General features: G+C 50.9%; 9 protein-coding genes across 9 annotated transcripts; 3 read left to right on the top strand and 6 right to left on the bottom strand.

The window, feature by feature from the left end:
• Positions 1 to 143: 143 nt before the first annotated feature.
• Positions 144 to 1,279, bottom strand: CORC01_02598 (uncharacterized protein; the record flags this gene model as incomplete). The annotated part of the gene is made up of 4 exons (XM_022614248.1): positions 144 to 457; positions 521 to 655; positions 714 to 945; positions 1,010 to 1,279. 4 exons carry the CDS (start codon positions 1,277 to 1,279, stop codon positions 144 to 146), a joined length of 951 nt encoding a protein of 316 aa, XP_022479161.1.
• Positions 1,280 to 3,234: 1,955 nt separating this feature from the next.
• On the bottom strand, positions 3,235 to 3,942 carry CORC01_02597 (uncharacterized protein; the record flags this gene model as incomplete). Its single annotated transcript, XM_022614247.1, has 1 exon — positions 3,235 to 3,942. The coding sequence occupies one exon, from the start codon at positions 3,940 to 3,942 to the stop codon at positions 3,235 to 3,237; it is 708 nt and encodes a 235-aa protein (XP_022479160.1).
• Positions 3,943 to 5,870: 1,928 nt separating this feature from the next.
• CORC01_02596 (uncharacterized protein) lies at positions 5,871 to 7,408 on the bottom strand (the record flags this gene model as incomplete). Its single annotated transcript, XM_022614246.1, has 6 exons — positions 5,871 to 6,225; positions 6,285 to 6,315; positions 6,372 to 6,436; positions 6,493 to 6,610; positions 6,667 to 7,039; positions 7,235 to 7,408. 6 exons carry the CDS (start codon positions 7,406 to 7,408, stop codon positions 5,871 to 5,873), a joined length of 1,116 nt encoding a protein of 371 aa, XP_022479159.1.
• A 2,754-nt stretch (positions 7,409 to 10,162) lies between these two features.
• CORC01_02595 (uncharacterized protein) lies at positions 10,163 to 10,986 on the top strand (the record flags this gene model as incomplete). The annotated part of the gene is made up of 2 exons (XM_022614245.1): positions 10,163 to 10,313; positions 10,373 to 10,986. The coding sequence occupies 2 exons, from the start codon at positions 10,163 to 10,165 to the stop codon at positions 10,984 to 10,986; spliced, it is 765 nt and encodes a 254-aa protein (XP_022479158.1).
• A 1,903-nt stretch (positions 10,987 to 12,889) lies between these two features.
• Positions 12,890 to 14,799, top strand: CORC01_02594 (cytochrome P450 2D18; the record flags this gene model as incomplete). Its single annotated transcript, XM_022614244.1, has 6 exons — positions 12,890 to 13,080; positions 13,139 to 13,423; positions 13,496 to 13,631; positions 13,684 to 13,707; positions 13,763 to 14,235; positions 14,295 to 14,799. The coding sequence occupies 6 exons, from the start codon at positions 12,890 to 12,892 to the stop codon at positions 14,797 to 14,799; spliced, it is 1,614 nt and encodes a 537-aa protein (XP_022479157.1).
• A 254-nt stretch (positions 14,800 to 15,053) lies between these two features.
• Positions 15,054 to 17,070, bottom strand: CORC01_02593 (glutamyl-tRNA(Gln) amidotransferase subunit A; the record flags this gene model as incomplete). The annotated part of the gene is made up of 3 exons (XM_022614243.1): positions 15,054 to 16,071; positions 16,144 to 16,701; positions 16,763 to 17,070. 3 exons carry the CDS (start codon positions 17,068 to 17,070, stop codon positions 15,054 to 15,056), a joined length of 1,884 nt encoding a protein of 627 aa, XP_022479156.1.
• Positions 17,071 to 18,675: 1,605 nt separating this feature from the next.
• On the top strand, positions 18,676 to 19,743 carry CORC01_02592 (uncharacterized protein; the record flags this gene model as incomplete). Its single annotated transcript, XM_022614242.1, has 1 exon — positions 18,676 to 19,743. The coding sequence occupies one exon, from the start codon at positions 18,676 to 18,678 to the stop codon at positions 19,741 to 19,743; it is 1,068 nt and encodes a 355-aa protein (XP_022479155.1).
• A 113-nt stretch (positions 19,744 to 19,856) lies between these two features.
• On the bottom strand, positions 19,857 to 21,670 carry CORC01_02591 (general alpha-glucoside permease; the record flags this gene model as incomplete). The annotated part of the gene is made up of 9 exons (XM_022614241.1): positions 19,857 to 20,103; positions 20,172 to 20,287; positions 20,368 to 20,391; positions 20,462 to 20,624; positions 20,689 to 21,083; positions 21,145 to 21,252; positions 21,307 to 21,353; positions 21,407 to 21,592; positions 21,643 to 21,670. The coding sequence occupies 9 exons, from the start codon at positions 21,668 to 21,670 to the stop codon at positions 19,857 to 19,859; spliced, it is 1,314 nt and encodes a 437-aa protein (XP_022479154.1).
• A 1,552-nt stretch (positions 21,671 to 23,222) lies between these two features.
• On the bottom strand, positions 23,223 to 23,630 carry CORC01_02590 (uncharacterized protein; the record flags this gene model as incomplete). Its single annotated transcript, XM_022614240.1, has 2 exons — positions 23,223 to 23,462; positions 23,532 to 23,630. 2 exons carry the CDS (start codon positions 23,628 to 23,630, stop codon positions 23,223 to 23,225), a joined length of 339 nt encoding a protein of 112 aa, XP_022479153.1.
• Between the last annotated feature and the right edge of the window lie 3 nt (positions 23,631 to 23,633).

Below are 23,633 nucleotides of genomic sequence, written 5' to 3'. Positions count from 1 at the left end.
GCAACAAAATGGGAATTAGAAGCGGCCCCCGGCGGGATGTATCCGGTGTCCCGAATCCTTGATACCACTTGCAGAGTCAGTCAGCCTACCTTAATCAAACTGGTCAAAAAGAAAAAGCGTTTCTTCCGCTTCCCGCAACCCCGCTACGCTGCAGAGTAATTGGGGAACTTCTTCGACTCTTCAACAGTCTTGTCCCATTCCTTGTCCTCGTCGAGCTCCTTGGCCATGCGGATGACTTCGTCCCACTCCTCCCGCGTAACCTTGTTGACGCTGAGACGGGACTGCTTAAGGAGCTCCATGTTCTGCAACGGGCCGTTGCCCCGCGACTCCTTGAGGAGGCTCAGCGGCACGATCCGCGGAAACTTGTGCTCAATCTTGACGTGTACGAGGCTCCATTTGCTACCGTCGTGCGGAGCGCCGTCATCGTAGTAAGGATTATCATTGATGCAGGCGTTCCCTAAGCCACGGGTCAGAAAAACAGACGATTGCGGGTTCCAGGGGGAGGGTGGGGAGGACACACAGTCGGGCGAGTGCTCCTTGGCTATACTCATGATACCAACGACGCCCGGCTCCTTGCAATTGGAGTGGTAAAAGAAGGCCTTGTCGCCCTTTCGCATGCCTCGTAGGTTGTTGCGCGCGACATAATTCCGGATCCCTGCGCCTTCGTCAATGGATTGATTTCACCTCACAGAACCACGAGGCATGTCACATACCCTCCCAGCCCTCGGGTGTCTTCTTGGCAGCCAGGTCATCGATGGAGAATTTGATCTCATACCCGTCCTCGATGCGCACATCCGGCTCCGACTTCATCAGCCAGTACTTTTGGCCCGGCGGGTCCCGGGGCTCAGCCTCGGGGTTGACATCCGGGACGGGCGCCTCGCGGAGGGCTTTGAGTTCCTCCTTGGTCTTCTTTGGCGGCGTCTCCTTCTTCCCTGTCGCCGGCTTCTACATGCGCATAAGCGAATGAACAATACTCATCAAGATAGTCGCGCATTTTCACTTGGCCTACCTTGGCCTTCTTGGCAGGCTTCGGTTTGGGCTCGTCCTCAACCGCCTCGCGCTTGGTCTCCTCTTCCTTTTCAACTGCTTCCTCGGCTACTTTTCTCTTGCGGCCAGCTGCAGCGGCCTTGGGCGGAGGCGTGGTTTCCGAAAGTTGCTTCTTATTCTTCTCTGTCTTGGCGCCGATCTTGGGTTTCCCAGCCGATGGCTCCTTCCCATCCGCTGCCGGGACCGTGTTCAGGCGCGTCGATGACCGGAGACTGCGGGTGACAGCCGGCATTGTGATAATAGCCACGCGCGGTTGAAAGGAATATTGAATAGCCCCAATTTCCGGTTTGCAGTCAATGAAGCACCCAAACCGATGAATTCTTCAGCTTGTAAGTGAAGGTCGTCTATCCTGTAATGCGTGTTGGTCAGACTTATGCAGCAAGCTCATCCCGGAGACGCGCTGTGATGGGGACTTGGGAGCACAGTGCAGCAGGGGGATCGAAACGTTGGGCGCACGGGCTTCCAATCGATCACGTAATAATCGCCGCCTTCGAGAACGTCCCCCGGTGATCAGTCACTTTTGCATCGCTTATTAGCCCTGGAAAGACAGGGAGTTGCGAAATCTCCTCAGCAACCCACTCCCAAATGGTATTTAACTCCATGCGCATCGAGATCACGCAGTTATTCGTTGGTTTGCATAAGTTTTAGCATTAAATTATGTTTATGAAGTCAAGAGTTGTCCCACAGTTCGTGCGAAGCGTCGTTGGTTATGAATCCAAGTGTCAACATTGTCTTAGTACATTGGAAAACGCATATTCCCAAGACCTAAATTATTCATTAGACCTTGTCAAGACGATTTCATGAGACTAGAGCATTATGAAAGACACGATTCGAACTCCGATGATGGCCATTCTACCAAAGGCATAGGGAGCAGAGGTTGACCCTCACAGCTGTGTCCTTCGAAGCTGAGACCGCTCCAGCACCCGACGCCGTAGCAAAACCAGTCCTCTGGGAGGTCATCACCCAAAAGGCGGAAAGGAGGGGCAGCCTCAAGCTAGAAATGAAAGCCGTCGAGGCCACCAGCTAGAGCACGGGCTCTTGAGTCTTCGCTCGTCTTGGTTTGCGCGTTCGAGGGGCTACATGTTGCAACCGGCTAGCTCCAACGCCTGCGCGGTCGAGAAGCTTAGAACTGTGGCGGCGTTTGGATCCAAGGTCGATGTTATGGGCAGCCTAACGGGACACATAACTGCTGATTTTAATCCCTTCCATGATTCGTCGTGCTCACGAGGTCGCTCAGGAGGGTGATGTGTACCCTACGGACCAGTTCAGCAACCTGGATGCTTTGGTTAGGTTTGAAGGTCTCTGGGTGTGAAATCATTGAGCAGATTCTGGAGGGCATCACCGCTTTTTGCGCTATTGTTGGTATGGCCAGGTTGGCTGTGGGGGTTCTCGACGTTCTTGAGGGCGGCGAGGCCGTAGACTCGCGCGATTGACCTGGAGCCTGCATCGACGCCCGTCCCTACAGAATGTCTAGCTGCCTCTCATGGTTTTGAGGGTCTGGACATCGGTTTCCTCCCTATTCTCCTGGATAAGGAGTTGTATAATGAGGCGCGGACCGTCTCGGAGGATGAAATGCGTGCCACATGCCGGCGTCTAGCCAACGAGGAAGGCATCTCTGCGGCTGTATACACGGGTTTGAACGTAGTTGCTTCGATTCAGACTGCAAGTGAGATGGAATCCGGGACAATGATCGTTGCTATCGCATGCGACTCATGTTTGAAGTACTTGAAAAGGAATCCCTTCCCTACTCGCTAGTAAGTTGTCTGCTAGCCGGCGAGGGAGATGATTGTAACTAACCCCAGGTTGAGACTTCATGCTGAAAGCGGTTCAGTACATATCAAACGCTTTGAGACTGTCACCTGGGAGGAGTTCAGCGGTTCAGCTGACTGCTAGACAGGTTAGGCGCAACATAGACAGGATCTCGTAAATGAACTGACGATCAGCATTAGTAAATAGGAGTAACTGATAAAGTGAGATTTTCGTTGTTGAATACGGAGCTACGTAGAGTTAAGGAGCCTTCTGGAAGGCAAAAGAAACAAAATCTTCCCCTCTTCAACATTCGCTTTTGAAAGCCTCGGCGAATTCCACCAAACAAACCGAAGGACATCTCGGATGGCCGCGGTGCTGAAGTATGCAAACAAGTGACCGGCGATCTACGACACCCATCCCAGTGATCCCAGTGATCTTTTACTCCTTGAGCAGGACGAAGTGAATAATATAGCCCTGAACAACACTGCTGGTTTTGGCGGCAGGACCGACCAGATCATTGTAGGTGGTGGTAGTGATGTTGATAAGCTGGGGGTTCTGGCCCTGCCCGGTGGGAAGCTGGGCCCAGCGGAAGGTGTAGGAAATGACGCCGTTGTGAACAGTGGCGTTGACGAGTCTCAGGAACTCTTCGTTGAAGGTGGGTACAACAGAAACCTTCGAGTCGCCCTCGGCCTTGGGGACAACGGCAGTGATGGTGGTCTCGAGGCTGGCGGGGAGGAAGACGTTGATGGGAGTCAGGACGCTGCCGGCGATGGGGGTGCTCTCGATCTTGAGGCCGGCGGTGAAGTCCACGCCGGTAGCGGGGGCAACGCCGTCGAATCCGGTGTACTTGATTTCGACAGTTTTGGTGCCGTCGGCGGTGTCAATGAGGACGCTTTTGTTGTTGAAGTGAGGGGCCGGAAGACTGATGGGGAACTTGGTCGTGACATCCTGGAAGTCTTGGGTCCCCGGGGGCAGGACGCCGCCGAAGAAGCCCTGCAGGGTGAACTTGAGGCCACCGACGAAGGCCTCGACACGCACGAAATCGGCGCCGAGAACGACGGCGGGGACCTGGGCTGTGAGGACGAGCTGGCGGGTCTTGCTGTCATAGAGAGCCGCCAGTTTGGAAGCGGAAAGGAGGTGAGCCATTGTAGAGGTTTGAAGTTTTGATTTGAGGAATGAAATCTAAAGGAAGTGAGGAGTTGAGACTTGTTATAGCTGAAAGTAGAAAAGTGAAGAAGCTGAGGGTGATGATGAGGACAAGATAATAACTTCACTGGGAACATCTACGGCTTTTATACAACAAAATCCGAAGCGTACAAGTGACTGGCCTCTTACTCATTCAACCAAGTTCATTCAGCCCCTTCCGAACTTGGATTGGGACATCACGGAAGAACCATCAACATGCCAAAGCAGCCCGCCGCCACTGCTGCGGCTGAGGATGAACATATCGGTTGGCACCTTGACTGGCAGACTACCCAGCCAAAAATAGCAAAAGTAGTTTCGTAAAGACGCTCTAGACTGGCCAGTGATCCATGATGGCTCTTGGGTTGGAAATCCAAAACACGGCATACCGTAAAGATTGCAATGTCTGGCACACGTCTCCTGGCCATCACCTCGAGAGATTCTAGAACAATCCCTTCATATTGTAAACTTGCAACTAGCTCCTGTAACTAGATTCTACATCGAATCTACCCCCAAACCTTTGTAAATGGTTCACCTCGGAGGCCATCGTGACCGGTTGGCGGCACAGTTCTTCTGGAATCAAATTGACGTGGCACACGTGACAGTATTCGCCGATTGTGACTTTGCTGCTTTCACCGCACATCATTCTGGAATTACGTGGCTGGCTCAAAAATTTGAAAAGGGAACTACCGCGGCGTTCAACAGCCAATAGCCAGCATACGTGGCTTAGCCGCGAGCATGAAGTTCAAGCCATGAGCAGCGTTCCCAGAACATTCATTCCATCACGGACTATCAATTGCGAGAGAACCGCGGCCCGAAAACCTCACATCACCGGGTGGTGGCGCTTGGAGTAAAAAAAAAAAAAAACAACCCACCAGACGGACCACGATGGCGTTCTGAGGCGCCTCGTCCATGGCACGACATTCCTCCAACTGTCGCCATCTTTCCCCACGCCAGGGCGGGCTACTAGGGTGGCCCGCTTCAGCTGCCGTCATTAGCGTATTGCTCTTGTGGCCACTAGTGCCACCTTTCGGTCCAGAACATTTCGAACATCCTGAACGGGTTCAGTCTGTGTAACAGCTTTTGGCCATGTGCGCTGGCGGAGGAATGGGGATGGGTGCTCCCGCGGTAGCTTGGCTGGCATGGTCCAGAATGAGTGCGGAATAACAGGGTTTGAGACATTGTCACTGGCGTCATCCAGCCGCAAAATTGCTCTCGGCTATACGAGCGTCCAAAACTTATGATGAAGAGACATGTTTGAAACGGGAATAAGTCGCCATCATTGGCGCCATCAAAGTGGAAATGTGCGGGCACAGCTTCACGCATGGTTATGTCTGAAAAGGCTGCTTTGTCACCCCACTTCAGTTTTGGCCAGCCCACAAATGGCTGTATGGTCAGGGAGGACAATTTCTTCAATACATACCTGGTTGTTTCGTATTGGAGGGCCGCAGATCCTCCGGTTGGAAAATGCTATGATGCTTCTGTATTCCGATGTATATGCCGCCGAGACCGACAACGAGGCGGAAAGTTGTCTTCGGTGTCGCGATGGTCGTTACAAGAATGGTGGGAACTGGATAGAGTATGTGAGAACGCAGTCTTTGTAATCTTGGAGTCTAATATCAGACGAGTGATGTAAATAGCCATGAATTGACATTGCTAACGCCAGAAGTATAGTATGAGCACGGTCGCCAATGGATTTTAAACGTAAGATATATTTTCAGCTGGCTGATCCGTTATATTTTTCATCAAGCAGATACCAAATCTTTCAACAATTTAAAGTTTGTCTAAGCATTTCAGTTGCTCTGGAATTAGTTTAATTAAAACTCTTAGCTACTAGTACTACAACGTCCCAAGCAGAAGTTCAATAGAGCAACTAAAAACCCTTGAAACAATTAGGGCTTGTCCGCCTTGTTCAATTCGATAGTGACAGTAAACGCATCCGTTCGTACGATCTTTCCATCAGGGTCTTGCTGCTCAAGGATGCTCTCTTGACTGCCCCTTCCAACAACAGTCGTCTTGGCAATGCTGTTGAAACTGTCCGCGTCGAATTTCTCTCGAGAAACCTTCTCGACGGGAGTTCGGAATAGTCCCCTATTCGAACCCACCCAGCCACTGAGTCTCGATCTGGAGCTTCCAGACAGGTATTTGCCGCCGCCCGAGGAGAAGATGCGTTTGCCGAACAAGAGTTCGCCGAGGGGTTGCAGGACGGGTATGCATGCGGCTATGATGATGATACTGCCTTCAACACTGTAGAAATCAAGTCAGTCTTGGTAAACTTTTGTCGAGAGATTTGTTGTGCGTCTTACATTGTCCATATCACAAGCTCTACGGTGTCATCTGCGTTAAGGGTTAGATTGTGCGCTGGGTCCGCTCAGGCGAGATCGAATACGTACATGTGTAATCCGAACTAGTGAGGCTTGGAAGCTTGAGACACTTGTAGATGACTACGATTGCTGAACTTTCAGAGAGTCAGTTGCTTGTATCCAAAGTGCGGAGTAAGGCAGTGTTCCTCACAGTGACCCAAATCCGAGTGCTATGCTGAGCGCAATCTTTTTCCTTCGGTTCATTTGTAGTTTCGATAATACAACAGCGGGGTACACCGAAAGATAGACGTCGGCAAAGGCACAGAAAGCTGGATTCATTAGCTGATCAATGTACTTTTCTCACATTGTGATCTGGACAACTCACCTCCCGAGTAAGTGGCAAAGGATACAAGAATCCATTTGCTCCAACATGTACCGGCCACGGAAGAGTCCCATTGGGAGCGCGCCGGTGAACACTGAGCAAAGATGATTGTGATGAACCCAACCAAGTTGATCACACAGACTATAGACAAGGCCCAAAGAAACCTCTTGTGCCATCTACTAGGGTTGAGGATTCGTGTGAGCAAGGCGACAACGGCGAGTTTCGGAATGCCGAATGACAGTAGTCCGGGCGGGTAACCGGCGATGCTCCAGAGTATGGCACCTGACTTTTGTTCGGCGGTAAGGGTATCGGCATGGCGTCCATATCCATAAGAAACAGCGACTGCTACAGTTGCTACGTTTATCCAACCGCAAACCTAGAGGTACAACAGTCAGTTATACAAAACTCTAAGGTCTGACTGTACATTGACAGGTCTAGAGTTGATTCTCAAAGCCAACATGTGACGCCTAGGAAAGCGTGCCAACAGTGCAAAGGCAGACAATAGTTGACGATAGACCACATCCCATTCGGCATATACTCATTGCAGACGGAATGCAGTTATAGAACTTACCACAGACGCGACGATGAAGTAGTCATCCAGACCGATTTTTCCGAGAACCTTCCCCCTGGTGAAAAGCCTTGCCGCGGTGAAAATAGTGCTAAGCGCTGACACGCAAATGACGACTGCGAGAGCAGTCGGCCCCTTATCCTCGGCGTCCCGAGCTGACAAACTAGTCGACGACATTGGAAAAGGAAGTCAACTGCGCGCCAAGAAGCGCACAAGGAGGTGCAAGAACAGATGGTGATCCAGACGGAGAGAGTGGCTATCCAACGAATAATGAAAGAACTGAACCTGATGACATGGAGAAGATATGACATGCCGAGAGGGACGGACAGACGGACAAAGGGCCGATCAAGGCATCCGAGTGCCTCAATCGCACAACCGCGCGCATGTCCCAGTCCATCGCTGCAGTCATCAACTTACTCGGTCCTTGCCTCGGGAAGGAAGCGCAAAGAAAACTCAATTATATTGATCAACAAGATTAAAAGAGCAAAATGGGATGAACGCAAGGATCAGAGACGCCAAGTTAGGGTCGCAGCAATCGCAGCCCCTGGCTAGCTTGGCCTGATTCGTCGTGGTGCAGGTGGAGGTACCACGTTTATGATTCAAGCATCGTGCTGTATCCGACTGCCAAGGGCCGGCAAAACAGGTGTGGAAGCAATACCAATTCCTCCACGAGATTCGGACTCGAGTCAAATGGCATGTCAATGTCGGCTTCTGCGGCGGAGCGTCTGACGTTATCTCCCCACACACGTGGCCTTGCGGGCGATCTGCAGGCCTGCCCTTTTCTGACAGGTGTGGTTCGAGGCGCTTGTCTCAGCCGTACGATCTTTTTTCGGACTTATCGACAAGGGAAGGGAGGAACAATGTGGCTGGTTCCAAGATGTGCCGTACAACCTACACGTGTACATCCCTCCCCGCTCGACGATGGGACTGAATGGTGATCCTATCCCAATCACTTTCCACCGGCGCTTCAAGAACAAGCTTTGTTGAACTTTGTTTCTATAACTTAAGACCATATTACATTGTCTATTCGTCAGATTTTAGCATTACGCTTGATTTTAACTGAAACTCGCGTTCTAGTGATTGGTAAAAAAAGTCCCCGGTTGTCCGGCAGAACGGACGGCAAACGAACCGCGAGCGGTACGGAGATATTGGGCCTGAAATTACTTGCCTACCGTTTACCAGGCTTGCTAACTCCCCTTTTGGAAACCCGCTTTAGGCCACGTGTGGCAGAAATCGGCTATTAACTACTGCTCCGCGCACTGGTGAGAACAGTGAGCCGGCGGGCTGTTATGGATACGAAGCTCGCTCATCGAGTCGCGGTAGTAGGATTCACTCCTCTCTGGGGACAAACTAGCACGTACTGGAACTGAAGGCCGAGTTCACCTCGGCTAAGTGGGATGCTGAGGAGAAACCACTTACAACAAGGGCCGAACATTAATTGTTCTTTACCGAAAAGGTCAATCATTGGCGCATCGTGGGACACAAAAGAACCTATTGCTCAGCGAGTTGTAAGTCTACCGATGTGGCCTAACTCTGTCGAGCAGCACGGTCAAAGCGCAGGAATAGATTAAGCCGTTCAGCGTGACCATTGACGTAATTCCAGCCGTAGGGAAAACCGGGAACAGCGATGGTCTTAGTGTAACTCTACTCCACGCTCAATACCTAATCGACTTCGCGCCCTATCGCCGACGGGCGCTCTTCCCGAGGGAACATGCCAGTATTTTGGGAACCGGCAGCTTGCCTAGGCCCGATATCCCTTGCGAGTTTAGAAGCTGTCAGCTGCGAAAAAAAATTACAGGTCAGCGCTTATCGTGGACTCGGAGCAGCGTGTGGCCCGCGGCGATTTCCGACTCCAAGCGCGAGATCAGCCCCTCTAATTAGCATGGCACTCGCTTTTTGAGGTTTATTTTGACACCTTCTGAAAGCGATCTGTGAGAGATGAGGCGGTCGAGATCACCCTGAATGGCAAAGCGCAGGGGTTCGACTTGGCTGATTTGGCGATCGAGTCAAAGATTGATGAATGTCCTCATCCGGAGGGACCGAAAGCCCCACTGCATGTTCTCAGATTGACAGACTTAAAGAGACAGAACACATTTCCTCTGTACTGAGAAGGCTCTCCTTGCAAATGGATGCCATTTTCTAATCATATCGACGAAGTGTATTGAGCTCAACTGAGGTGTGCTGTATAAAGGCCATGTGGGAGTGTGAGGACCGGCTCTAGGGTATGTCATGGTGCCTTCTGAGGCGGTGGATACCCCTACGCCACGCTTTTTTGAGTGCCGGCCGCTGTCGGCAGTGGGCCAGGGGAAACTCGCGGTGAACATGTTTTCATCCCCGCTTTCTTGCAGCAAGAAATCACATCATTCTTCACAGTCAAAACGACTAGCTACCAACCCTTATCTTTTTCCTTTATACTTCTGGGTGTGTCGTTCCGAAAGTCGCCATCTCTCTGGCAACTGTTGAGCGCCCCGCGGGCGGCCGCCTACCGAGGCTCCAGCCACCTCTTCGATGCCGAGTCCGCGTCTATTACTAATGCCAGACCGGTTTGTGCCCGCGGGTACGAATGACCCAATCAGTACTCGATATATCTGATGAACACGCAAAGAATGGTGGGATGCTGCAACAGTAGGAAGAGTTAGCCAGGACTCCCTCATATTGAGATAGTCTTGAAGGCGTACAGAGTCCACTGTGTTGGGGTGTCATGGTCGAGCTCCATCATCCGTGCGGTCTGGGTGGTGGAAGGAGAATTTCATGTCGGGGGATCAGACGTGTGGAACGTGTTCCGGTGTTCGAGCCGCATCCCTGCTGACTGGAGAGGTGTTTCACGACTCCGCATGCTTCATGGTGATATAAGACGACAGTCTACTCAGCTTCCTTTCAGCCTTTTCAATTTTCGGCGCAATAAGAATTTTCAAAGTAATCGCTATTCCGATGCATCGCCCTACCCTCGCGTTCTTGTTGAGCAATGCCCTGGTGGCATGGGCGAAGACTCCCGAGGGCTTCGAGCCCGCCTCCAACGTCGATCTCATTGTTGCCTACGGTGACCAGTCTGGGCTCAACGGCGTGGACCTGGCCAAAAGCTGTAAGCGGCTCTTTTGCCGTGAAGAAACACAAAGGACGCAGGCTAACTCATTCTTTCAGTGACACAACAGGAGCCTACAGTCGGCACGACCGAACCTCTGACCGGCAAAAGCTACGCCATCATCATGGTCGACATCGATATTCCTACCGCGAGCCCTCCCACCACCGGCACCTTCTTGCACTGGGCCCAGGCCGACCTGACGCCGAACGCGCAGACCACCACAGTCAAGCTGAACGACGGCGAGCGCACTATCCACACTCTGAGCACCAACTCGAACGCCATCGCGCCCTACAAAGGCCCCGCGCCGCCAGCGAGAGTCCCCCTCACGCACCGGTACATCGAGCTGCTCGTCGACACCAGCGACATCACGGCGGACGGGACGGCAGCTCTGCAGACGTTGTCAAATCGTCAGGGCGTTCAGGTCAACGATGTGCTCACCACCGCCGGACTGGCCAACAAGGTGGTGGCCGGCAACTTCTTCACCGTCACCAACCCTGGACCCGCAGCGAACGCGAAGAACAGCAACTCCACCACGGCTCCCACTGGTGCTGTGACGCCCTCCTCGGTTTCATCCAGCCCTTCTTCAGGACAGAGGTCGACAACTCTATCAAACACAGCAGTGCTGGGTGCCATGGCTGTTGGTCTTTTCGGCGCAATCGCAGCCTCATTCTAAGGAAAGTGTCGTCAAGTGTCGAGTGCCAGAAGCTGTGGCTTTCCTGACATCGGGGTTTCCCCAGACGTGAAAGCGCGGCGCAGGAATCCGCATCTTGTCTCTGAACAGTTTGTCGTCTCAAGTAATGTAATACTACAAGCTCAGTTTCATCTCGTCGCCGAGGACGTATCCCCTGTTTCACAATGGTCATGACATTGACACTGCAACCACGTAAGCACGGGCTGCCGAAGTGGGGCCGGGGTTGACCGGAAATGCCGGACGGACACGGCCCGATCTCGGGTGTTTCTTTTTTCTTGTCAAAGGCTTTGTCATGGTTCTTGTAGTACCCTCCACATACCTAAAATACTACATAGGTACCCATGTGTTTGAGACATGATCTGCCGAGGAAAGTCCGTTAATGATTCCTTCCCACGGATGGAATTTCGCGACTTGAGGTCTAGTCATGGCTTCTGGGAAGCAGCCTTGGTTGGGCCGAAGGGCTATACCTGTGACTTCTAGAAGCCTATCTAGGCTGACTCGCATTATTCGTGCATACTCAATCCCACATGAAGCTGTGTCTTGGGGGTCAAAGTCGTTGGCTTGTAAGCCATGCCCTCTCGAACCATTCCGAATGGCATGAAGGAGAGACATCAAAAGTACAGCAATCTGGCGCCTAGATCGCGTACCAATACCATGCTGTAGCTCTCAGACGATCTAAGATCTCAAGTTCAAAAGAAGAAAATAAATCGTTTTTGTTGTACATAGAAGTCAAAACAAAAGTGGTGGTGTCGTTGCCCCCGCTGTAGCTGCTAGACTGATGTCAACTGGCAAGTGGCTCGCATAAGGGTTGCTGCGTGTCGTCACCTGCATGATATTACTGGGTCATGGTTATTAATCAGAATACCTTTTGCATGGCAGTATGTATGTCTCAGAAGATCACATCGCTGAGAATACCCGAAGTGGACTTTACTGCAGCTTATGCGGGTGCCACGGTTCCGGATGAAGCCAATGGAGTTGACATCAATTATGGCTGCTGCAGTCAGCGTGACTCTCAATGGCCACCCCACGTTACTTCAAAGGTTGGCGATCTGTCGACTCAGATGTAATCTACCAATGGCTTCATTCGGTTCTGTGCCGAAGAAAAGCGCTTGACTTTGAGGGCACAACAATCGTATCGAACCAAAAGATGACACCGGTTGAAAGAAAGCCACACATTTGAAGCCAGTTGCAGTGCATGCAGTCCGCTTTGCTTACACCTTTCACCGTATACCATCGAACCACAAGAGATGTGTAACCCTCCAGAACGTTCATGCTCCCTTCTCGGCAAATTGTCTTCAAAACATGTCTGTCACCTCGCAGACAAAAGCTTCTGCAAGTGATCTCTTACGGCAATACAACTACACTCATTTCCGTCTATCCATTGCCACAATAGGAAGGCCGCTAGCCACTTGGCATAGAAATGGCAAGTGCATATTGCGCGGCCTGCTTCCACTTTTCTCGGACCGGCGGAGACCACGCATCACATTTGTACGATTCGGTTCCCGAGCACGGCAACATGAAGACCGACTCACCTGGAGATGCACCCAGCGTTACACAATCACACGCCAATCTTGCTCAGTTCTAGCAAGATACGCGATGGGCTAAAGCCATGTACGGGACGGAACGCGATTTAGGGGGGAGGAAACTGTCTCAATGCCCCACTCCTTGGCAGAGCTACAAGTGGGCTGTCTAGAATAGTAGGGAACGCCGGTTCAATACCTATGTGAAGAAAGATGATCTGTCGGAAATTAGTATCAGGTTTTCCATGTGAATATGTTACTGCCCACGCGTCTCTCTCTGCTTCGAAGAAATACTTAATAGCTAGAATGAAGTCTTCACAGTCCCTCACCAGCCATCCTGATCACCTCATGTCATAACAATCGCAATGGCAGTGATAATGACCGACTTGCCCGTGCTGGGCAGCCATCTCTCACTTATTTGGATCATTCCAGCTGTACTTCTTTCGTACAAGATTCTTACCTTTGGCAGGAGGGAGAAGTATCTTCCGCCCGGCCCGCCAACTCTTCCTGTCCTTGGCAACGCTCACCTGATTCCCTCGAGGGGCTTGTACGCCAAGTAAGTAGCCGGATCTAAAAGCACTGTTTTTGTTGTTCTTGTCTCTAAGCCAACACAGATTCAAAGAGTGGGCTGATCAGTATGGATCGATCTACTCCCTCAAAGTCGGGCAAAGCACCATGATTGTACTCAATGACAGACATGCCGTGCACGAACTGTTGACATCGAAGGGGGCCTACTACAACGATAGGCCCGTTGATCAGCAATTTCAACTCGTTATGCGTGGTGAGAACACTTCTCTGATGCATGACGGCCCTCTTTGGAGAGCAGAACGGAAAATCGCGGCTTCGTACTTCTCTCCAAAGAATTTGGACACGGCCTTGAGGGGGGTTCAAGAGTCTGAGTAGGTTTACGTTACCATTCGGAAATGAAACAATAACTAGCTATGAAAGACACAACTTCTGATATGACGCAGGTTTGCTTACTTGATGCACGATCTACTGGAGAAGCCCGATGAATTTATGGAGAATGTGAAACGAACCACTGCCTCAATCGCAAGTATCACGATCTTTGGCCAGCGCGCCACCGATTGGAATAGCTTCTGGGCATATGTAGGTTGTCACTGCCTGTGTGGAAAACCTGATGAAGACTAACTCAATCCAGGCCGTTTACATTACCATGGATGCGGTGAGCTTGGCACTCTCACATTTCCCAAAAGCCAGGACGAACTGACATTTCAAAGGTTTCGCTCATTCTAGAGCCTGGATCCTACCTTCCGGAAGAGCAATTTCCCATTCTGAAACTTATCCCAGATCGGTTGGCCAAGTCAAGGCAACAAGGGAAAGAACTGTACCACACCATCACAAACGTCTGGAATAAAGCTCGCGAAGGTGTAGATCTGCGGCGTAGCAAGGGTCTCATGAGGGAGTCTCTTATTGACAAGCTACTCGACGAAAAAATCAAGTGCGATGTGCCCCTTACTTACACAGGGCTCAACAATTTCCTCGGAGGTCTACAAATGGCAGCTGCCGACACAACGGCCACAGCAACGCTCACGAATATCATGCTCCTTGCGAAACATCCCGAAGTCCAAGAAAAAGCAAGAGTTGAAATCGACAGGGTTTGCGGCGTGGAGAGATTCCCCAACTGGACTGACTTCAAGGACTTGCCGTACATCAATTGCATCATCAAAGAGGGGTTACGGATGAAGCCTGTGTAAGCATCCCAATGAATTCGTCCAAGACTTTTTCTAATCTCACTGGCTTTTGCATCAGGGTACCCACTGGTGTAGCTCATGCATCCAAGCAAGACCGGTGGTACGGCGACATGTTCATCCCAGCCGGCTCCACCATCTTCATCCCGGCCTACGCCCTCAACCACAACAGCGACTCATCACCGGACCCTTTCACCTACAATCCAGAACGCTACCTCTCTGTCGCCGACAAACTCGCACCAGAACTCGCTGCTTCGCCCAAGTATGAGGAGCGAGATCACTATTCATACGGGGCAGGACGGCGTATGTGCGTCGGTCTACATCTTGCAGAGCGCTCTCAGTGGCGCATGGTAGCTCAGATGCTTTGGGCCTTCAAGATTGAGCCGGCGCTTGGTCCCGACGGAAAGCAGATTGAACTCGATTCAAGCCCCGACGGGTACGTAGAAGGACTCCTGCACACACCTAAGAAGTTCAAGGTGCGTTTTGTGCCGAGAAGCGAGAAGCATGTGGAGGTTATACGTAATGGCTTCGGTGAGGTCGTGGAGTTTTTGAAGCAATGGGAGTGAGTTTATAGGTTTTCGCCGTCGCGGATCCGTGGTACGATCTAGGATATCATATGAGATTGAACGAGGGTTGGTCGATGGTTGTGGACGAAGGCGACGGGAACGTAAACCTTGTGTGAAAGCTTTGTTATCAGAGACTGATCTCACCATGGATCTCTCGCTTATCTCTTTCATCGCTTCTAGTATCTTTTTCCTTCCTTGAAGGCCAGCACTTTCCAATTCTTTTATATGATTCAATGAAACCCACCGTGACCTCATCAGTTCCCCCTTGGCTCCCGACTGATAGGAATAGGCTTCTCCATGTATTTCAACCATTTTGGCCGCGTTCTCTTGAGCTCCGTACCCGAGGTCAGCTGCAAGTCTTCAATGGCGCTGGCCCATCGTACAAGTTCCTCTTCCGCAAACGCACTCTGCATTATTCCCAGCCCGAAAGGCATGCCGGTGCCAGGATCTACTCCCGCTGGAATTGTGATCATTGGGTACCCAGCCTGTGCCGCGATCTGATACGTCTGGGCTACGGAGACAGGCACGAGCAAGCCTGAAAGTCGTGTCCCATTGTAGCTCAGCGCGCCGTCGATACCGACACGTGTGGTGTTCTGCATGTAGTCGAGTGCCCTCCAATAGACGTCGTTTTGAATGCCTTGCGTCTGGTCAGACATTAAGAAACCATCTTGCCCGGTCCGAAAAGCTGGGAGGCCATGATACACGTTGTAACGTCCGGAGACGGTGAAGCTCCCATTGTAAGGATGCCCCCCTTCGACTCCGTCGTTGTCATAGTTGAACTGAATAATATCCTTGAGCGACCGAATCTTTGTGTTCTGGAGTTCGGAGAGGTATTTCTTGATGTTGTTGTAGAAGTCGACCTTGACGACGGTATACTCTGACTTTTCAGGGTGGCCTTTTTTGCCTTGCCAGTCCCAGTCCCAGCCTGCCTTATTCACGACGTTCTCGTGATCGGTAATCTCGGTGAGATTAACAATCTTACCGCCCGCCCTCTCGATCAACGTTATTAATGCACGAAGCTGGGATTGGTTTTCAGCGTTGGCGAGAGCCCAAAAGCTGTTCCACGGGATACCAAACGTTGCATTGTTCAAGCTGGCCTTTGTGGTGAGAAATTGAGCATAGCCTCCCGGCGGAGGCGTCCTTCCGCGTTGAGCATCGGTGTAGTTGTCTCTTGGATCGACACCGTAGATAGCGTCAAGGGCGTACACGGCGTCCCTGACAGTTCGACCAAAGGTACCGACTGTGTCTTGGTGTTCGCACTCCGGTATGACACTGCGTAAGTCATGTCAGCCGAGTCTCGTGTACACGTGAGCCCAATCACCCGGTGATTCGAGATGAACATACCCGTCCCGTGAAGTCAGTCCGACTGTCGGCTTGATGCCTACCACCGCATTCTTGTGAGCAGGACTAATGACTATTCCCATGTCAGCAAACTGATCGTTATGGAACTGGCAACTAGCAAGAAGTGCCTCACCACTACCGTCCGTCTCTGTGCCGAGAGAGAAGGCGATCGCATTAGCAGCCACTCCTACTGCACTGCCAGAGCTACTGCCCATGGGATTGTATATCAGGCTGTAAGGACTTCGCGGCTGTCCACCTCTCGGTGAATAGCCTTCTGAGTACCCGGTACTCCGCATATCAGCCCATTCGCTCATCGTCGCTTTACCAAATAGTACAGCTCCTGCTGCCCTCAAACGAGCAACAACGAAGGCATCGCGAGGTACGATACTTCCCAGTAGTGCATAGCTCCCGGCAGTTGTTTCCATGCTGTCTTTTGTCGCAATATTGTCTTTGACAGTGAAAGGGATTCCATGGAGAGGGCCGAGAACTTGGCCTACTTTTCGTAGTTCATCCATTTTAGCCGCAATGGTTAGGACGTCCGGGTTCAATTGCATGACGGAGCTATTAGGATGGAATCCTTGTCAGTAGACCACATCTGGAAAGTCAGCTAAAGATATCTCACCTGATGTACTCCTGAGTTTGGAATGTCCGCTGCATGTAGCACATCACTAGTTGCTGAGATGTTAGGATGCCATTCTCCATGGCCTTCTGCATCTGGTCGATGGTTGCTTCTTCCAGCTTGAAGGTTCCAGCGCACGCTGGCATTGGGAAGAGATCCGTTGTGTTCTCATTTTGTTGGAGTGGAAATAAAGGGGTCAACAAGCTAGGACTGGCCACAAGTTGACTAACAGCGGGAAACACAAGATTTGCAAGTATCAGCGATAACGACAAGTGATGCCATAACGGTGCTATCGAGGATGAGAAACGCATGACTGGGAAGTTGTATGTTGGCAACATAAATGTTGGCTAAAATGAAAAGCCAAGTCTAACGAATTATCAACGATTCCTACAAGAGGGCTCGATTCATCTTGTAGGCAGACTGATTCATCCTCCAAAAGGAAATCGCTAAATTTCAAATTGTATCGGACTTAGCCCACAAGTTGCAGGGACAAAAGCTAAAAGTACTGGGACTGGTTAAATGTCCGTATTGTAGTAGCATGAGGAGGACCATAATTCTCAAAGGCCTAGAACATCAATTTTGAGGTCCTGCTTTCGGATTCATCACATTCTTGCCCTGTTTTCTTATTGGAGAGTTTGCGATATGTCAGTACCTATGCTACTCTTTTTCCAGCACCTTACCACTAGCAGACCACAGTTTTATGAGCCAATGTGATTGTGGCTGATTTAGGTTGGCTGATCCACGTGGTGTCCGCATTCCTCAAACTTCAGCGTGGCTGGCTGAAGGGCTAGATCAGACTCGCTAACCCACGACTGTCTCACACAGTGGCCGATCATAGCCTAGTAAGGATTACATAAAACATATTGAATGCGTCCGCTGAATGTTTGGACAACTTCCCATACTTCATTGCATGGTGCCAAGTAAAATGTTTCCTCTCATGACTAGAACGAGTCAGCTAGTAGAGACTCGAGACTTGATGTCCAGGAAGTTAAAAAATTTAATGAAAGCATGTCCTGCTCATCTAAGCAGCATTGTTTCTCCAATATCTGGTACCTGCCAGTGTTGGATGATTTCAAAGTGCGTCTTCTCTTGCCCCATAAACCTACCTAAAAAAGCCTTGCAACATTAAGTTCAGTAGGTCTCTCGCTGGATGATACTCTCGGTCCAATGAGAGCGTATTTTTAACAACTTGTTACGATCTCAGAGTATGTTATGTTGAGTTGAATCTATCCCACCGTTTTACCTTCAGTCAGATGCAAATCTACACTGCATCTTTTGCCTCATCAATCTCCTCTTGAGAATTGGACTCATCGTCTTGTCAGCTCGATGACTTGTCTGCCCTGTGCTTTCTTCTGCTTGATTTCGTCTGAAGATTCCCGGGCTTCTTTAAGGATATAGCCCAGAACAGGACGTAATTGGATTGGTTCAAGCCGTTCCCCAAGAAGCTCAAAAGATGATCTCCGCGCCATGCCAACTTTGCCGATCATTTCCATAAGGTTATCAACGGTCAGCCGTTAATGGGACGTTGCGCCACGAGCATCCTTGTCGTCAGCGACCCTAGTCTGAACTTAGCACGGCAAATCGGCAGTCACTCGACCTCTCAGAGTCGGGAGAAACCAGACGATCCACTTTATGCGCTCCTGCGAGATTACAGCCGACGTCGCAGGTCTTCAGCTTACAGGCCCGCGATGCCCTGGTCGGGTGCCACACCATCTTCCATGGTGCCCCGCAGCGGGTTCGAGACTGAGACTGAACGTGGAAGAACAGCGTTGCTTTCTTCTTTTTCTTCCTCACCTTCCCTCATTTCTCCACGAAGCGTTACCGAGTACCCGGATCACCTTACACTCCCGAGTCACTCAAAGCTTCTTTACTGTCGAATTTCGTCCTTCACAGTCACCATCGCTAACGACGAGGAAATGGCGGAACCAACTCCAACTCCTGCCGCTTCGACTCCGGCTAGCCCCCGACTTGGAGCCGGGGCTGAAGCCGAGCCCGAGCCCGAGATCGAGCGGCCCGCTCCGGAAGTGGAGGTAGAAGTCGATCGGGAAGAAAACGACTCGTCTTGGGGTGGCGACGAGGCTTCTCGAGCCAGCACCTCGCTCAAGTCGGTCACGTCGTCTTATGAATGGAAACACGGTCGCCGGTACCATGGCTACCAGTCCGGTGCTTATAATTTCCCTAACGACGAGGAGGAACAGGATCGGCTGGACATGATCCACCATGTTTTCTTGAGGTTGATGAATGATCGTCTATACCTTGCGCCGATCAAAACCGAGGGTCTGAAAGTTCTCGACATTGGCACCGGCACGGGAATATGGCCCATTCAGTTTGGAGACGAACACCCCGAGGCCGAGGTCATTGTCGGAAACGACCTCAGTCCCATTCAGCCTCAATGGGTGCCGCCGAATGTCAAATTCATCATCGACGACGTTGAACTAGACTGGGCGGAGCCAGAGCAGTACGACTACATTCACTGTCGCTACATGGCAGGTTCTATCAAAGACTGGCCTCGGCTCGTGCACCAAATTTATGAGAACCTGAAACCTGGCGGTTGGGTCGAGTTCCAAGAATCCGCAAACACTCTGTACTCCGAAGACGGCTCCCTCAAACCTGACAACGCCATGGTCCAAATGATGGATGGACTCATGGAAGCCTGTGAGAAGATTGGACGGACCATGGACCCGGCTCCGTCCTTTAGGCGGTGGACTGAAGAGGCCGGCTTCCAAAAGGTCGGCGAGCAGAGATTCAAGCTGCCTATTGGCAGCTGGCCCAAAGACGCTAGATTAAAGGAGGTTGGCACACTGATGGGTGTGAATTTCGTGGAAGGGGTAGAGGCATTTACCGCCGCACTGTTCAAGGATGTTTTGGGATGGTCCCTAGAGGAGGTCACTGTCCTTAATGCTGGAGTACGGGCGGCGGTGCGCAAAAGAGATGTTCACCCCATCTTCGACTTCATTGTTGTCACTGGGCAGAAGCCTTTGTAAGCTCTAGTTAATTTTTTTTTTTTTTAATTTTCCATAAGCCAGCTGGAAGGTATTTTGCATCATTAGCAGCGAATGAGTGGATCATCTCATGTTATCATAGCAAAGCGCGTAGTTCAGAGCTCATCCTTCCGCGGTGTTGCATCCGTCACATCTTCAATATGATCCGAACCTTCGTAAGCATCTACATGAGCCTTTGCAAATTCTCTGGCCTGGACCTCTCTGGCAAATAACATGTCCAATTCCTCATACGTACGGCCTTTACACTCGGGCAGGCGGAAGAATGACCACACGAAGATGATCCCAGCGGTGGCTGCCCAGAAGAAGCCTGCTTTACCTCTCAAATTCCACTCCGTAGGGTTCCTTTGCATCGGTCGGCTTCTTGTCCCTGATTTCGATTCATTGAGCAGGGGCATTGAAACAACACTCACATCATATAGGTCTGAAGGACTTGTGAAACGATGTTGACAAGCTGATAAGCATTTCTCGACAGCACGACAGTCAGTGGGCGGAGTCGAACCGACGAAGTCTCGCTGATGATGCTATACTGTCCCATCTATTAGCATTACTCTGGCTGTGGCCGGAGTATCATGCATGCTGGAAATCTTTGGGTGTCGGGCGACTCACAGTAATTGGACCAATGGTAAGGGACTAATATCGTTAGCATCATCTCCTAGGCTTTGGCAGTCTGTGTACAAATGCGTCTGAGGGTTAGACTTACATAAGTAAAAAGCCACAGCACGCAGAGACCACCAGAAGGCCAAAGGCCTTTCTCGCCAGCTGATATATCAAGAATGCCTATGATGAACAAAATGACGGTGAGAGCTCCGATCCCTGTAACATATATGGCACGACGTCCCCAGTGAGTGATGAGCCACCATGATCTCAACAGTCAAAGTCAGTCCGAGTCCGAGTCGTAGGGTTTCGAAACAGAAGGTTCTTCCTTACAGAACAGTCCCAATAAAGGCCATGCCCTTTGCCCCCAAGCTCAGTTCAAACGCATTCGCCGTTTTCATTCCAGCAGTGGTGAAAAAATACGTCGGGGTATAAGCAAAGCTGCTCCCAGACATGACTTGTCCTGCAAATGCAACGCAGCAGATCTCTGTGCGTCGGCGGTCAATGCCACTGAAGCAATCGAGGTATGTCACACCGCCAGTCACTCCCTCCTCGACCTTGGTCGTGTGAACCACCATTGCCAACTGAGCACTGATTTGGTCTTGAGTCTTGTCGCCGCTGAGCCTCTCGATGGCCCTCCTGGCGTCTTCGAGGCGGTCTTTTCGAACTAGATACCATGGACTTTCGGGTGCAAGATATGAAACGACTATCAAAGGGATAGGCCATAGCTTGTTGTGTTAGTTGATGCGGGTCAAAAGGCTAGAAGATAGACTCTCAGGCCAAACTTACCCATTGAATTGCAAAGGGGATTCGATAGGCCATTTCTCCTTCAATGCTAAGACACCCACGGAGCACGCCAGCAGCAATAAGCTGACCGGTCGCCCAGCAAAGGTTGACCTGAAGCGGGTTTAGTTGCAAAGAACTTTGTAGCGACCTCTAGTGACAACGCACATAGGTAGTCATATATCCTCGAAGGTTAGTAGGACAGACTTCGGAAGCTAAGACGTGTCCGTTCAGCAGCGAATGACCAGGTTTCAGTGATTAAACTTACCATAGGCCGGACTGAGAGTTGCGAAAACACCCCAAGAAAGGCCGCAAAGGATTTGTCCAATCAAAAGCATGGCGGCAGAGTGTGCAAAGAAGACGACAAAGATGAAGCAGTTCAGGAACAACATGGCGCCAATCATGACCCATCGATAGCCGTACTTGGATGCAAAGTATCCATTCATCAAGCCGCCTGTTTGGTATTAGTCAGTTGTCCCAATCAAAGATGTTACAGAAGCTGACCAAAGATGGCACCAACCGTGGAAGCCATCGTGAGGCCCGTTTGCCACGGGCCAGAAACTTGGTAGCCAATTTTTCCCCCATACCAACTGCCGTACTTCTTTTGGAACTCCGGATAGGCGAAGAAGTTGTTGATTAGAATGACATCGTATCTTGGACGGATTAACATTACCCCTCTGCTACGGGACAAAGCTAAGGCAAGAAAGTGCTTACCCTTCCATCACAATGGACATGGAGATCAAGACAGACCAGAAAACTGCCTTACGATTCTGGCTAAGTGAATGCCTAGAAGGAAAGTGAATCGAGAATGCAAAGTGTGGTGCAGCGATCAGCAGAGGGCACCGTTTCTGGAACCGAGAGGGTTGCCGGCTGGTCTATATAGAGGCATAGCAGACACGAAGTAGTCGGGTCCATCAGATGACCGGCATGACATTCCATCCGAACCAGCCCTTTGGAAAGGCCCGGCATTGGCATTCATGGCTACATAACCTCGCTGATCTCTGATGGTTCGAGTCGTGTGGATATCAAGAACCTTCGGATTCAACCCCACCATCCCCGCAACCCCAGACTGCGGACGCTAGAACCTGGGGTTGTCTAGAAGGCCCGCGATTGGATGGTGTTATAAATTCCCGTACGAGCCCGGTGCAGAGTGTTGCTGACAGCGAGAAGAATTGACCAATGTCGCAGGGATCTTCCTAGACCCAATCAGATCGAGGAATATAGCCGGCTGCGATGTCTCACAAGTTTGAGAACTCTAGGTGTTTTTTGGCTTTTTCTAGAAAGAGGGGAAATGCGCCAAGAGCACTTGAATGTTGCGGGGTCAGCGTCATCGAAGAGATGCGGTTGGTTGAATGAATGTCTACGGAGGTTGGAGTGTGCGGAGGATCTCCGCCAGTCGAGGCAAGCCGATGGGAAGAGCTTGGAAGCGTCAAAGTTGGGGTGTTGGGGTGAAAAATGAATGCTGTACAGGAGACCAACGGATTGAGCACCGCGAAAAGGATCCGGCTCCAAGTTCGTCGACCGGAAATGCGCAGAACCCCAGGATGTTGGTGTACTGGAGGCCTCCATTTACCCGGATGCATGTAAGCACAGGTTGGCCGGCCGGCTCTGGCTTGTCAGATGACGTTTCTCCAATGTGGCCTGATATTGGAAATGCTTTCACAGTTGGTCACGATGCGGAACGCGATGACGATTATGAGCTTCATGGATGCCCAATGGACGGACTATGAAACAAGTTGGTGCTCTCCATTGTATAACCCTTCTATTGGTCTTTTTTTTCCTCCTTGTTGCGTAGTACCTCGTCAAGACTTTGGACTCCCTTCTTTAGCGGAGAGTTGGGGTTCTGTGCGAAAGAAGGCTCCCTTCGCATGTGCTGAACCTCAGCTGGGGAGATACCCAAAATCTGCTCTAGACGATGAGGTAATATGGCTCGGATGTATGAACAGTTTTCACCAGAGACCCGCCAGAGACGGTATAGCCAAAACATATTCAAATTCAAGCCCAAGCACCGACATTTCTATTTCAATGATCAGCGAAAAGGAGACACTAAAGGGTCAAAGAAGACAATCTTTCGTTGAACAATACTAGCTGTGCCTCGCTGCTGATGATGCTTCACGCCTCCGATTGAGATAATCCTGTGGAAGACTGCTCTCAAACCTCTCCAACAAGTCCTGGTGCCCATGAAGCAGCGCTTTCACTGTCTCGTGAGTTTCAAAGAGCAACCCCTCAGAGTTGCCGGCAGTTTTCTGCGTGGCGGTATGGAAGCTACTCAGGGCCTGGATAAATGCTGCGTAAACCTCTGGCTGGGTCGTCTCAAAACGTCGCTGCAATGTTGGTCAGATAAATCAACACCATCCACCTAATTGGGTAAATTGCCTAATGCGATAACTTACTCTCACATCGTCGAGAAAGCTCCAGCTTTCTTGGAGCACACTGGACCCTGCATCGTCCTGTGGGATGACGATCTCAGGTGGTTCTGACATGGCGTGCATTTC

Source organism: Colletotrichum orchidophilum (genome assembly GCF_001831195.1).
Source record: "Colletotrichum orchidophilum strain IMI 309357 chromosome Unknown Scaffold_15.1, whole genome shotgun sequence".
Taxonomy (NCBI): Eukaryota; Fungi; Ascomycota; class Sordariomycetes; order Glomerellales; family Glomerellaceae; genus Colletotrichum; species Colletotrichum orchidophilum.
The sequence above is the reverse complement of the archived record's forward strand: the minus strand, read 5'-3'. Positions and strand labels throughout refer to the sequence as shown.